At 53.8% G+C, this 12,676-nt stretch overlaps 1 protein-coding gene across 3 annotated transcripts in view; it reads left to right on the top strand.

The window, feature by feature from the left end:
• The first annotated feature begins 3,971 nt into the window (after window positions 1–3,971).
• SLC6A20 (solute carrier family 6 member 20) overlaps window positions 3,972–12,676 on the top strand; it is a 31,275-nt gene continuing 22,570 nt past the window's right edge. For 2 of the 3 annotated variants that reach the window (XM_027587850.2, XM_027587852.1), the window contains exon 1: window positions 3,972–4,221. In XM_027587850.2, the coding sequence (XP_027443651.1) occupies window positions 4,101–4,221 (121 nt within the window). In that variant the 5' untranslated portion in view covers window positions 3,972–4,100. Of the gene's footprint in view, window positions 4,222–5,549; window positions 5,725–12,145; window positions 12,269–12,676 lie in introns of those variants that run through there. The other variant, XM_027587851.2, reaches the window with a different exon arrangement.

The raw sequence follows: 12,676 nt of genomic DNA, 5'->3' as shown, positions 1-12,676 counted from the left end.
TAAATAAAATCTTAAAGAAGGGGGGGCTAGTATTTCATCTGGGTCAAGAAGAATGGAGAGCCTTCCCCCAGGTCAAGAAGGGAGAAGGTTATCCTGGCTGAGGGAACAGCCCAGGAGGGTAAAAGTGCACGGCATTTTCCGGAAGGTGAAAAGCCTAGGTGAGCAAGGGTCAAATTCCTCCTGGCCCAATCAAAAAATAAATTCCTCAGAGCTGTACAGACCAGGCTCAGGAGTTTGGACTTTATCTCATGAGGAACTAGAGATTGATGGGGAATTAAGTTAACAGCATTATCTCGAGGGCGGGCACATTAATCATTGAAAGCTGGGTGGCTGGAATTGGTGGGGAAGAGTCTGGAACCCTGGCACGGGGCTGTGACCACACCTGTGCAACTGAATCAGGGCCTCCCCTCCTTTCTCCACCACCCTCTTCCCCAAGTCAGATAGATAACCAGGGCAGGCTGGCCTTCTGTCCTGATTGACATGGGGCCCGATGAGACCGGACAGGCCTGTCGGAGGGGAGCATTTCTTCCATCCTGGCAGTGGGAGCCCCCAGGGAGCACTCAGAGTGGGGCTGCCCTTGGGCACCGGACCTCTGAGACCTGGACTCGCTCCCCGGGGCCCCTGCCACACAGAAGTTGCCGGCTGGTACCTCTTCCAGAATCCTGTGAGCTGACTGTTAAAGGCAGCCAATATTAGAACTTCAGTTATACAAACTTAACAGGTCAATGGTGTAAACCAGAGGTGATAAATGCACTCAAACGCCACCACTTCCTAATCACCCACTGCACCTCTGTCATGCTCTTGAGGCATGTGTGTCTACTGTGTCTATTGCGTGTGTGTAACGGAGATCCAGACAACGGTGGGTTCCTGCGCGTCTCTGCCCAACTCCACGTTCAGTGGCACCGTGTTGGAAGTTTGGACTTGGCCACAGGGGGAGTATTTACACTGGCGAAATCAGCGAGCACTACCAACCAGAGTTCTGTAGAGAGCCCGTGGCTTTAGCATTTCTTACCACTCACCCCCACCCCCTGCTTTGCTGGTCTTCCCATGGAAGTGCATCCGCCCCTCCCAGGCCTGTTCTTCACGCTTCCAGCAGCACAACCGGTCTTACCAGCTTAGAGAGAGCTGTCGCTGGTGGGCGTGAGGAAGTGTGAGGACCTTACCAGGAGCCCTGAGCATCTGCCCCTAAGGATTTACTTAGTCCTACTATGGGGTGTCTCTGTGCGCTTCCCACAGCCCCCACCCGGGGTCCCCCGGCCCTGATCAGGCTCCTGGGGCATCTGGCAGTGTGACTGCTGAGACCCTCTGGCCTGACCCCTGGGGGTGGGGAACGGAAGAGGGGCCTTGACTTTGTCACACCAACCACCTGCAAGCAGGCGGCAGGCAACCGTGCCGGGCGTCCGTCCAGGGTGGTCAGCTCCTGAATGCCACCATGTGGCCGGCCACCCTCTAGGGAAAACTCATCCATGAGAGTTGTTTGTTAAGAGTTTGTTAAAATCAAGACCGTCCGTTCATCAGAAGATGCCACTGATAGAATAAAAAGACAACCCGAAGACCAGGGGAAGGAATTCATAATACCTAAAACTGACACGGGGCTCATACCCAGAAGGAGTAAGGAACTATGTAGGGCAGGAGGAAAAAGACAAGTCAATTACAAGCTGGCAAAGGAACGCGCGCACTTCATGAAAGAGGATATCCAGATGACCCAGTTAGCCTATGGGAACAGCCTCATTCATATGCGGGGAAATTAAAATTAAAAGTCACAGAGAACCATCACCACACACCCACCAAACCAGGGAGCACTTTTAAAACAGAATGACAGGGCGCCTGGGTGGCTCAGTTGGTTGAGTGGCTGCCTTCGGCTCGGGTCATGACCCTGGAGTCCCGGGATCGAGTCCCGCGTCGGGCTCCCTGCTCGGCAGGGAGTCTGCTTCTCCCTCTGACCCTCCCCCCTCTCACGCTCTATCTCATTCTCTCTCTCAAATAAATGGATATAATCTTAAAAAAAAATAAAAATAAAACAGAATGACAGATGTTGCTGAGGATACAGAACAACAGAAACTCTTGTGGGAGTGCAAACTGGTACTACCTCTCTGGGCAACAGTTTGGCAATATCTGCTCGCGCTGACCTCCAGTTAACCATCCAGCCCGGAAGTTCCCTGTGATGAGCGTACTCGTCCCCCAGTGGCACTAGAATGTCTATCACCGCCTTATTCACAATAGCCCCAACCTGGAGACAGTACCATGTCCTTCGGGCATCACCTAGAGTCGGTTCCCAGCGTGGAGTACTATGCAGCAGGGAGGAAGAACAGCCTGGAGAGGTGCGCACTGGAGCAGAATGACTCACACAAGGAAGCCGGGCACGAAAGCGCACATACTGCCCAAGTTCATGTGTGCAGAGGTCCAAGCAGCGGAAACTAACTTATAGCCACAGACACCAGGATATGGTGGGTCCCTCTGGGGAGGAGGCAAGTTGTAGGAAAAACACTCACTAGAATCCCAAAGTTTAAAAAGCAAAAATAGTCTCCCTTGCTGTGTTGTGGACTTCCAGGGCTTTGGCTGTTGGAGGTGGAAAGTTCAAGGGCAGGCCGCACGTGGGAGGAGCCTCCACCTTCCTTATCACTCTGCCCTTCCTGAGCCACCGGCCAGGCAGGGACTCAGGGGACTAATTTCATTTTGGCTTCAAGGAAGATTTCCACTAGCAACTCCACTTTTTCATCTCTTTTTAATTTTATTTATGTATCAAGCATTTTCTTAGCAGTCACCGTACCAGGCACCGTTCAAGGTATATCATTATTATTAACTGATTTAGCGTGCTACCTTTTCCATTCACCCAGACCTCTGGGGACTCATACCAGTGGCCCCTTTATCGAGCACGTATTATGTGGCAGGTAGTAAGCTATCAGTTAATTCTCACATGAGCCCTTGGGAGGGGGGCTATGTTTGTTTCTATTACAAATTAGGCAACAGAGGCTCAGAGAGGCTCAGTGACTTGTCCAAGGTCGCACGGCTCAGTGGCAGAGCTGAGATCCAAAGCCAGCGCTTGGCCCTTCTCCAAAGTACCAGGCTTAGACAGGTCTAGTGACCGCCTTGAACGAAACAACCTTTCCAGACGGGTTTTTTTAGGCCTTAACTCCTGGATAATGAATCAGAATCTCTAGCCTTTAGACCCACCTGGGCAGTAGAGTATCCCACACAGCTGTTCAAAACTGGATTCCTGACCCCCACCCGGCACTACAGAGCCAGACTCCCTGCCCTGCACACACTAGGCAATTAGGGCCTGTCTGCCGATGGAGGGAAACCTGGCTGCCGCCATTGCTCTTCCTCCAAGAAGTATTTGTCTGCAAAGGAGTGGAGGCCCCGGAGAGTCCCCCTCTCCTTCCCTTCCTTTCTTCCAGTCTCTGGGCAAATGTCCTGGCTCCTCCTCTGGGAAGCCCTCCGGGACCACGCCAGCCTACCGCCACGATACTGCTCACCCTTTTGCTTTGCCTTAGTTGCCTTCCTCCCGTCTCAGTCTTTTATATGGACTAAAACGAACCACATGAAATTGTCCCTTCTGTAGGTCAACAGTAGTTGAAACTGGCTGGGACCTTTTATCCCGGCCAATTTAAGCATTTCCCTCCCCGAAATGTCAGTTCCCGGAAGGGCTGGGGATGTGTGCGTGTGGCTCACAGCCCGTCCCCAGACGAAGCCCAGCACCCAGTAGGCACCCAGGAAACGATGGATAGGTGGCTGGGAGAACCTGACGGCTCCGAAGAGACGCGCAGCAACACCCCGGCCCGGGCGCGGAGCCGGAGAGCCCCGGGCGCGGAGCCGGAGAGCCCCGGGCGCCGCCCCGTGCCCTGCCGTCCCAGGCGCAATCCCGGGCGCCTCCCCGGCCGCGGCGGCCGGGCGGGGTGGGGCTCGCCGTCATCCATTTACCAGCCTCGCCCCTCCGGCGGGCGCGCGTTAATGAGATTAGCAATTAAAAAGCGAGCGAGCAGCCGCGGCCAAGGCGCGGGGCCACCCCCAGGCCGAGCGGGCAGGGACGCGCCGGGCAGCCGCGCTCCGAAGCAGCCCCGCGCGGCGCCCGAGGGGGAGCCGGCGCCCAGCTCGCGGCCATGGAGAAGGCGCGGCCGCTGTGGGCCAACCCGCTGCAGTTCGTCTTCGCCTGCATCTCGTACGCCGTGGGCCTGGGCAACGTGTGGCGCTTCCCCTACCTGTGCCAGATGTACGGCGGAGGTGAGTAGGGTCCGCGCGGGGAGCACCGGGGCGGGTGCCCCGACTCCAGGCCGGTAAACTGAGGCTCGCCGCGAGCGAGGGGCACGGGGGTGCAGAGCCCGCCGTCTCGGACCCAGCACCTCCCGGTCCGCTGCCGAGCTGTTATCCAAACCCGCCCTACCGCGCCCTCTGCAAGCCCCCCCCCCCTCCCCAGGGGCCGCTGAGTCCTCTCCGCACCCGCCGCTCTTGTGAGCCGAAGGAGGCTCTGGACGGTTTTCCCCCTGGTGCAAGAGTCTGACTTCTAGTGAGTAAAGCTGACATTTACGTGTAAAAAGTGAGCAGGAAATGGTCTTGTTCAACAGAAACTCCTGCTACAGTTTTCAAATCCGAAACATATTCCCAGCAGTTCGGTTTGAAACCGGTTAAAAGGATCTTGAGCCAGTTCTTTGCATGTTTTATTAAAACATTGGTTTGGATTTGGAGTCACAGATAGCAGGAAAGGCAAATTATTCTATTTCTGTTTTGGGGGGTTTTTGTTTGTTTGTTTTGGTTTTACAAATGTTTCCCCTAAAGCATCAGGGCACACTCACTAGATAGACCCACCCACGCCCATCGCATTCCCTTAACGTGGCAGGGAGCTGGGGACACCTTCGTGACATGCGAGAGAGCCTCTGTGCAGGCCAGCCTGTCGTTTTGGAAGGCGGTGTGGCAAGAGGGATTGAAGTCTCAGTATGAAACAGTTTTCCTCCTTGGTTCCGTCTCTAGAATTCTACCGAAAGGAAATTATCAGAGGTCTGACCGAGGGTGGTGATGGAAGGACGGTCTCAATCTTTTAATAAGAGTAAAACGTTAGAAACTTCCTGAGCCCTCAACGAAAGGGGTTGGGTCAATAAGTTATGGAACATCCGTGCAGTGGGGCTCTTTGCAGCTGCTAAGATGGAGTTTTCAGAAACTTTCATAGGAGTTTTCTCCTGTCATTTATTCAGTGGAGGGAGGGGAAGTTAGATTCAAAACTGTATAAAAGGGATGGTCTCAGTTATGTTTAAAAATATGCCAAGAAAAGAGAATGAGAAAAAAATACACCCAAATGTTAACAATAGTTATATCTCAGGGTGATTTTTCTTTGCCTTGGACCGTGTGGGGGGCGGGGGGAGAATGTCTTCTATAATCAGGAATGTTTTTTCACCATAAAGAACAATAAAAGATGTTAGACCAAAGTATTAAGATTTAACCCATTTAAGAAGGACCAAGACCTAAAGTACTGCTCCCCCTTCCCCTCCCCCCACCTGCTCAAAAAAAAAAAAAAACTTGACAAAAGGTTACTTCTCTGATTCCTTCTTTTATTTGAAGGGCATTAATACATCATAATGATGGGAAGGGCAGGTGTTGCCATGTGTTGTAACGGCTTCATAACTGACTTTTGAAAGAACTGCTTGTCAGGATGAGATTTCCAGGTCGTTCTGTGCTCAGCACATCTACCCACGATACCTTTGTCCCAGCTGCGTTTTCCAGCCATCGGGCCAGGTGAGCCTCGCTGTCACATGACTGTGAATTCCTTGTTTCTAACAAAACACCATCCCCTGAATAGACTGCTGGTGACATGGGTCGGTCGGAGTAGTTCTGAAATAGAATACATGTAAGGAGTTGCTACGGGAACAGCAGGACCTTCAGGACCCAGAAAAGAAAAGAAGAAATCCTGTGTCCGGTACAGAGTGTTCTTGGGCTGGCTGGGTGGAGAGAGATGGATGATGGCAGACAGGTGGGCAGACACCGAGGAGAGGCTGGATTGGTGGCTGGCTTGGTCCGGGGTGGGCAGATATAAGCGGGGCAGGTGGCACCCTCTTAAGCATCAAGTGTCTGCAGAATAAAGACCCAGCGGCTTATCCTGGCCCAGTAAGGGCTTCATCACCCGACACCTGCTCTTCTTTCCACCCCATTTCCCGCCACTCATCTTCCAGCCCCACCAAATGTTCTGGACTGTTCTGGACAGTTCCCTGTCAGTGAATGCCTACTGTCTGCCTCCACACTTTGCACGAGCTATTTCCTCTACCTGGGAAGCTGTCCATAGCCTGGAGCCCTCCTTTCTCTGCCCCACCACCAGCCCCACTGGTGGGGCCCGAGGAGCACCAAAGAATATTTGTTGGATGGCTGAGCAGGCTCTGTCAGGAAAAGCACGGGGTACGTGAGGTGGGGATGCTGGTGGTTTTCCCCAAGGCTTTCCCTGTCCAGGGGTGGTCTATGTGGCCCGAAACCCAGGCCGTTTGCAGACCTATTCTTTACGTAAAGCTGAAGGGTAAACCAACCACATCATGAAAGAAAGCCTCCCGAGGAGTGTTTAACCTCCTTCTAAACAGCGCTGTGACCCACCGCCTCCAGACAACAAAGAGCTTGTTTATAAACTACCGAGCCAAGCTGTGCCAAAATACTTCCCAGAATAAAGCGGATTAGGGGTCCATGCTCCTTTCCACGGGGCTGGGCCTGTGACTGGGGAGGCTTGTGTCTTTCCTGCTGTCCAGGCCAGGCCCAGCCCGAGGAATGTTAATTCTGAAGATTACGTTTCGGGTACCAGCCACCTCTACAGCACGCTGGCGCTAGAGGAAAAAGAAAAGCCTGCCCAAAACCTCTTCTGGAACAAGGCAGCAGGTCTCGGCGACCGTGTCAGCATCTAAGGCAGTCTTGTTGTGGAAGAAATTCGGGATGCAAATGAGTGTGTTCGCCCGTGGAGAAAAGAAAGGCACCGGCAACTGCCTCCTATACAAATGTGCTCGAGTTATGGAAGAGACGCGGACCAATGGGAATAGTTGCCTGGCTGGTGGCAACGTGATGCTTTTCCTCCTAAGTTTTCTCACTGTGAAGGGGAGGAAGTCGGAGGACACCTGCCTGCATTGGTTCGATGACACTCGCACTGGATGTCCCACTTCCCCTCGAAGCCCCCTCTGCTCCTCTCTGGCGCTTAGAGCCTCGCGCCTCCAACTGTAGCCTTCCTTCCCAGGGAGCCTGATAAATGGCAGGTCTCGGGCCCTCGCCCCCAGAGATTCTGACTCAGACACCTGCCGTGAGGCAGGGGCAGGATCTGCCTTTCTAGCAAGGTCCTAAGTGGTGCTGCTGCTGCTGGTCCTTGGAGCTCACCTTAGACCGAGGTCAGGGTTATTCTCGGGCCGCCCCCCAGGCCACCCGCTGTGGGGAGCCAGGTAGCAGGGTGCTGGGAAAACGTCGAGCAGCCGGCTTTTGGTGGGAGAAGTAAGACCTAATTTGTGGCATCCGATGATTATCGCCGTGTGAATACTCCCACCGTGGCCAATTTCACACTGTAATGTCCTGGGACATGTCCCAAGGTGAGGTCCCGGGACGCGGGGCTGGCAGTGTGCACAGCCGGCTCTCGTGAGCTGCTCTGAGCTGGCCCCGCACCCCCAGTCATCCAGGCCAGCCTCCGGCCTGGGACCGAGCCACAGCAGCTCAGCGCGCGGATGGACAGGTGGGTGGCGCCTACTGCTGCTCGCTGTACAGCGTGCGTGCGCGCGCGCGGGCGTGCAATGTGCTGCTGTGTTTCTACGGTTCTGCTGGGCGGGACGGAAACCTGAGGTTCAGAGGTTGTAGTGCATCGAGCCCATAAGGTTTCCACAGTCAGCTCTGGATGGTAGGTGAAAACATGTGCCCTGTGAGTCCCTCGAGCACACGTCTGGTGCTGCTGCTGGGGCTTCTAGAACAGGCGCGTCTGGGCTCCTAGCAGCAGGTCCTCGCCGTCCCCCTCGCAGCACCCCTGCAGTCGGTCCTGTCTGCCCCACTCAGGGATGGGAGACAAGTCCAGAGAAGAAAAGGGGGCTCCTGGAGGCGGAGCTGGGGCTCAGGCCGCTTCCGTGTGGGAGCCAGGCTCTCCCCAGACCCCCTGGTGTCAGGGTTTCCTGTTCTGATAAAGGCAAGACAGAAGCGACGGCTGCAGAGGTCCGGGCCTCCTCCCAGGATCGGACTTGCACTGGCTCAGGGCCCTTCCCCACACGGTCTGCTGTGACACTCAACCACGGCTTCCCCTGCACACTGGAGGGGGGCTGGCCAAGCACCTGCTGTCTGCCGTGTCCACCCAGGAGAAGCCCTTGTCGCTTGTAGGCCAGCCCTCTCTCTGCCCCTGCCCTTCCCTCAAATGGCTGGTGGCCCCCCCTCTGCCGGGGGTACCCATGCTCCTCGCCCTCTCCAGGACACCCTCTCCTCTCTAAGTTAAAAGTGGCTCTAAAGCCATGTCTGACCATGGACAGCACCGTGGACTCTGACGCGGCTCATCCCCGTCCCCCACGGTGGGGAGGAAAGGCCCCCAGCCAGGACGCTGCGTCCACCGTTGGGTGGGGAAGCCTCTACCCATCTGCACATTAGCATCCCCCGGGAGCTGGGCGATACGCTGATGTCTGGGTCCCACCCCCAAATCCTGAGTTGGTCTCACGAGTGACCTGACCAGTAGGCATTTTAAAGCTCCCCAGGGGATCCTGCTGTGCACCAGGGCTGAGAACCACCATCTTAGATCTTTTCCCAAACAGGCAGGAGCATAGAAAATTAAACCATCAACAATATAAACCTCTTAGGAGTTTAATTTCAGTCCTTCAACAAGCATGGATTGAGTATCTGCTGCTGGCCAGGGACAAAGATGGTCATCACCCCTGAGGATGCGACACCATGGAAAGGTCCCTTCCACATGGAGGAGCAAGAGCATCCGCAGAGGGCTCTTTGGGAGGCTTGACTGAAGTGACTCGAGGGAGGACTAACCGCCCGAGAGAACCCAGGAAGGCTTCCGGCGGTAGTGGCATTCCATCTAGGCCCGGACAGATGAGTCTGAGCTCATCAGGTAGATTTAGGGACAAAATCATTCCAGGCAAAAGAAACCACGTGTGAAAACGACACAGAAGGATGTGCATCTGAGGGGAGTGGCTGGAAACTCTATGTGGCCAGAACGTCTGGGGTGGGGGGCAGGACCATGGCAGGAGGGCACGTGAGGAAGGGTCCAGCATGAATGCAAACCAAAGGGCCTTGACTTAGCAGGCGGGCAATATGGAAATTCACTGGGGCAGCGAAGCCAGGATTCCAGGCGGGGAAGCGGTGTCTTTAGAGCTTACAGAGCCGGGGGCAAGACAGACGCCAGGACCACGTTCATTCACCAGGGTGGCTGGTGAAGTGATGCTGCTGGCCGAGGGGCTGGGCCAGGAGGGGGGGCACCTATGGGACGGGCATCTATAAGTTCTAGACCAAGGCGTCAGGCAGGGTAAGCGGGACTTTCATTTTTCTTACTTGGGTCTCTGTTCTTTGTTTCCAAAAGTTGACCGGAGTTGACTCCAAATAATAAACTTTTGGGGGAAAGTCTACATGAGTGAATGAGGAGGGGGCAGGCAGTGGGAGGGGGTGCTGCAGAGTATAGGACACCGCTCCTCAAAGTGTGGTCCCCGGACCAGCAGCTTCCGCATCACCTGGGAACTTGGGATCTGTGCCCCTTAAACACACGCACACACACTGAAAAGAAGAAAACCAGTGTAAAAAGTCCCTGTGTGGTTTTGTCAAGACAGAGGTGTGGACATGGAAAGACAGCATGAGTCTGAAAGCCTGAGCAAACTTTCCCCTGAAAGTGGCCACATCTGGTTGTTTGGTCTCTTTGTGGGCCTCAAAGGACAGAGATTTGTGGAGATAAACTTCCTACAGAGAGGAATTTCTTTTTTTTTTTTAAGATTTTATTTATTTATTTGACACAGAGAGAGAGAGAGAGAGAGAGAGAGAGAGCAAGGGCAGGAACACAAGCAGGGGGAGTGGGCGAGGGAGAAGCAGGCTTCCCACCGAGCAGGGAGCCCGACGCGGGGCTCGATCCCAGGACCCCGGGATCATGACCTGAGCCGGAGGCGGACGCTTAACGACTGAGCCACCCAGACGCCCCAAGAGGAATTTCTCTTGTAGGGAGCTTCTTGAGTGTAGCAAACAGATACGGTACTGGCTGCGATCATTAGAAAAATAAGTAGCAACATGCTCTTAGAATGACGTATTCGTGTGTGTGTGTGTGTTGGGAGTCATAAATGTAGTAATACGTGTTCGTGGTAGAAAATTTGGAAAATAGAGAAATACATAAATAAATAAAATACAAAATCACCCCAATTCCAGTACCCAAAAAGTCATGACTGTTACGTTTTTGGTTTGTTTTTTTTTTTTTTGCCTAAAACAACTGGAGACACATATTTGTATGTAATTTCATGTCTTCCTGATTTTACTTTCCCTGCGACAACGATCCTTTCCAAAATCATTTAATATTCTTTGAAGCTGTGAACTTACACGGCTCTTCGAGATTCCATTTACAGATGTAGCGTTAACTAATTTGCCCATTCTCCAGCGTGTTCTGGGACTTGATCTCACAAACCTTGCAGGCTATACGTCTAGGTCTTAAGTACATTCTCATCAGTTTTGCCTCGGACTAGTATGGCTCCCGGCATGCAGGGTGGAGACCCTTCCCCACGTCCCCTGCTGATTACAAACGTCTCGAGCCAGCTGTTGACCCACTGGACGGTGCACCGGAGCTCCTGCTGGGAAGTCAGTCCTTTTTGCAGATATTAGCCCATTTGTCCTTGTGAATGGGCTGCTGGGGCCGCCCGATGGGCTGGCTGACAAGGTGAAACCCTCAGGGGTGGGCTTCCCTGGCGAGAGGGTCCAGGAGTCCCCCCCTGCTGGAAAAGGTTGCTCTGTGCCTCTCCTCCCCCCTTTCTCACAATGGGTGAGGCAGGGTGCCTCTCCTCCCCTCTTTGTCACAATATGACGCTCTGTCAGGTCAGCTGCAGACGGGGCTGAACGACCCGAGTGTTCTGCGGGGCAAATCCTGCAGACAGGGACACTCAGAGCTGCGCCTGCCCACCGCTTTGGCTGGTAGCTCACAAAACTTTCTTTTTTTTTTGCTTACAGAACTTTTTAGAAAATGTTTATGTGGGACTAGTGAGCCCTTTCAGTGACATGGCCAGGGAAGCATCTGGTAGAATTTGTTGTTCCAGCTCCTGTGTCCACAGCCATCTCTCCTGCTTGGTTCTTTCTAGAGACACAGGAGATGCGTGGGCTTGCCGTCTGTACCTCACCCTCTGTCATTTCCGCTTTATCCTCTTTCCCTGAGCTACAGGGCTAATTTTTTTACTTTTGACTTACAGCCTCCATGGGCTTTAAATTCATGTGCCATATTTTTTTTTTTTTTTGTCTTCATAAAATCTGTGTTCTCTTTAAATTGTCCTTCTTCATTGCCTGATGCTGCTCCTTAAGCACAGTGTCCTCTTGACTCTTAGAGACCAGGTACTGGAAATTCGCTACAAATTTCTTCTGTTTGTCACAGCAAATTGATTTCGGAGGAAGGCATTAGGGGGGCCTCTGTCTTGATCTGTGGTGTATTATCCTAGGGCCAAATACTGCCTTCTGAGTGCTCATCCTTTCTGAGGGAGGTGCAGGCCAATACAGAATTGCCTAAGGTCCGTATTACCTAATGCAGTCACAAAATAAAGCTAGAGTTCAAAGGAACCTTCTATGAAATTTTATGGTTTTAGCAACCATGACGAACTTTCCCAGACCTCTCTGTCATCTCTCTCTGGTAAGAGCGTCACAAATTTCCCGCCCACATAGAACCACCATCAAAACCACTTACCATCAAGTGGCCATTCAGCAAACACTCACTGAGCAAGCACCCACTCCATATCGGGCCCTGTGGTAGGAACTGGAGATTCAGCTGTGGGCCTGGCAGACCCCATCTCCACACTCGGGAGCTGTTTAGGGAAGTAGGGGTGGACAGAGCAGTAGACAGTGAGCAAGGGGCTGTGAGGAGGGACACCCCAAATTAGCTTTGGGTGATCTGGAGAGGTTCCTAGAGGAAGCCATGTGTGTGGAAGGTCCTGTGAGCCTGAAGGATTCTGTCCTGCATCCACCAAATATTCACTATGCTCTGCTCTCTGCCCAGGTCTGTTCCGAGCAGACCAGCGAACGAGAGCATCCATGCTAAGGGGACACAGACGCCAAATAGACAGCTAAAATTCCAGCATCGTTTTACAGGAGTAACTGCTCGGAAGGAAGGCCCAGCGAGGTGAGAAGTTGGAGGGTCCCTCTAGCCTGGGGGCCGTGGTCACTAAGGCAGACCACAAAGGCCCCTCTGAGGGGAGCGGGTTTGGCAGAGAAATGAGAGAAGGGAGAAAGCATTCCAGGCAGAGGGAACAGCAAGGGCAAGTGTGCAGAGTCCGGACCAACGGGAAGGGCCACGGGCCTGCAGTGGCCAGAGGGAGGCCACCAGCCTGGAGAGGAAAAGGGAGCCCTGGGTCTCAGAGCCTCAGAGGCCACAGGAGGGAGAGTGGGTGTTATTCTAGGTGTGAGGAGACCCAAAGAGGCTTTGACCAGGTGTGGCGGGGGGGGGGGGGGGGGGGGGGGGAGGCAGAGAGGGACACAATCGGACGATCAGCTGTCGGAGGGCAGTTGTTGGAGTGGACGGGGCCCAGAA

Source organism: Zalophus californianus, chromosome 1, assembly GCF_009762305.2.
Source record: "Zalophus californianus isolate mZalCal1 chromosome 1, mZalCal1.pri.v2, whole genome shotgun sequence".
Classification (NCBI taxonomy): Eukaryota; Metazoa; Chordata; class Mammalia; order Carnivora; family Otariidae; genus Zalophus; species Zalophus californianus.
This window is presented reverse-complemented; position numbering and strand designations above follow the sequence as displayed.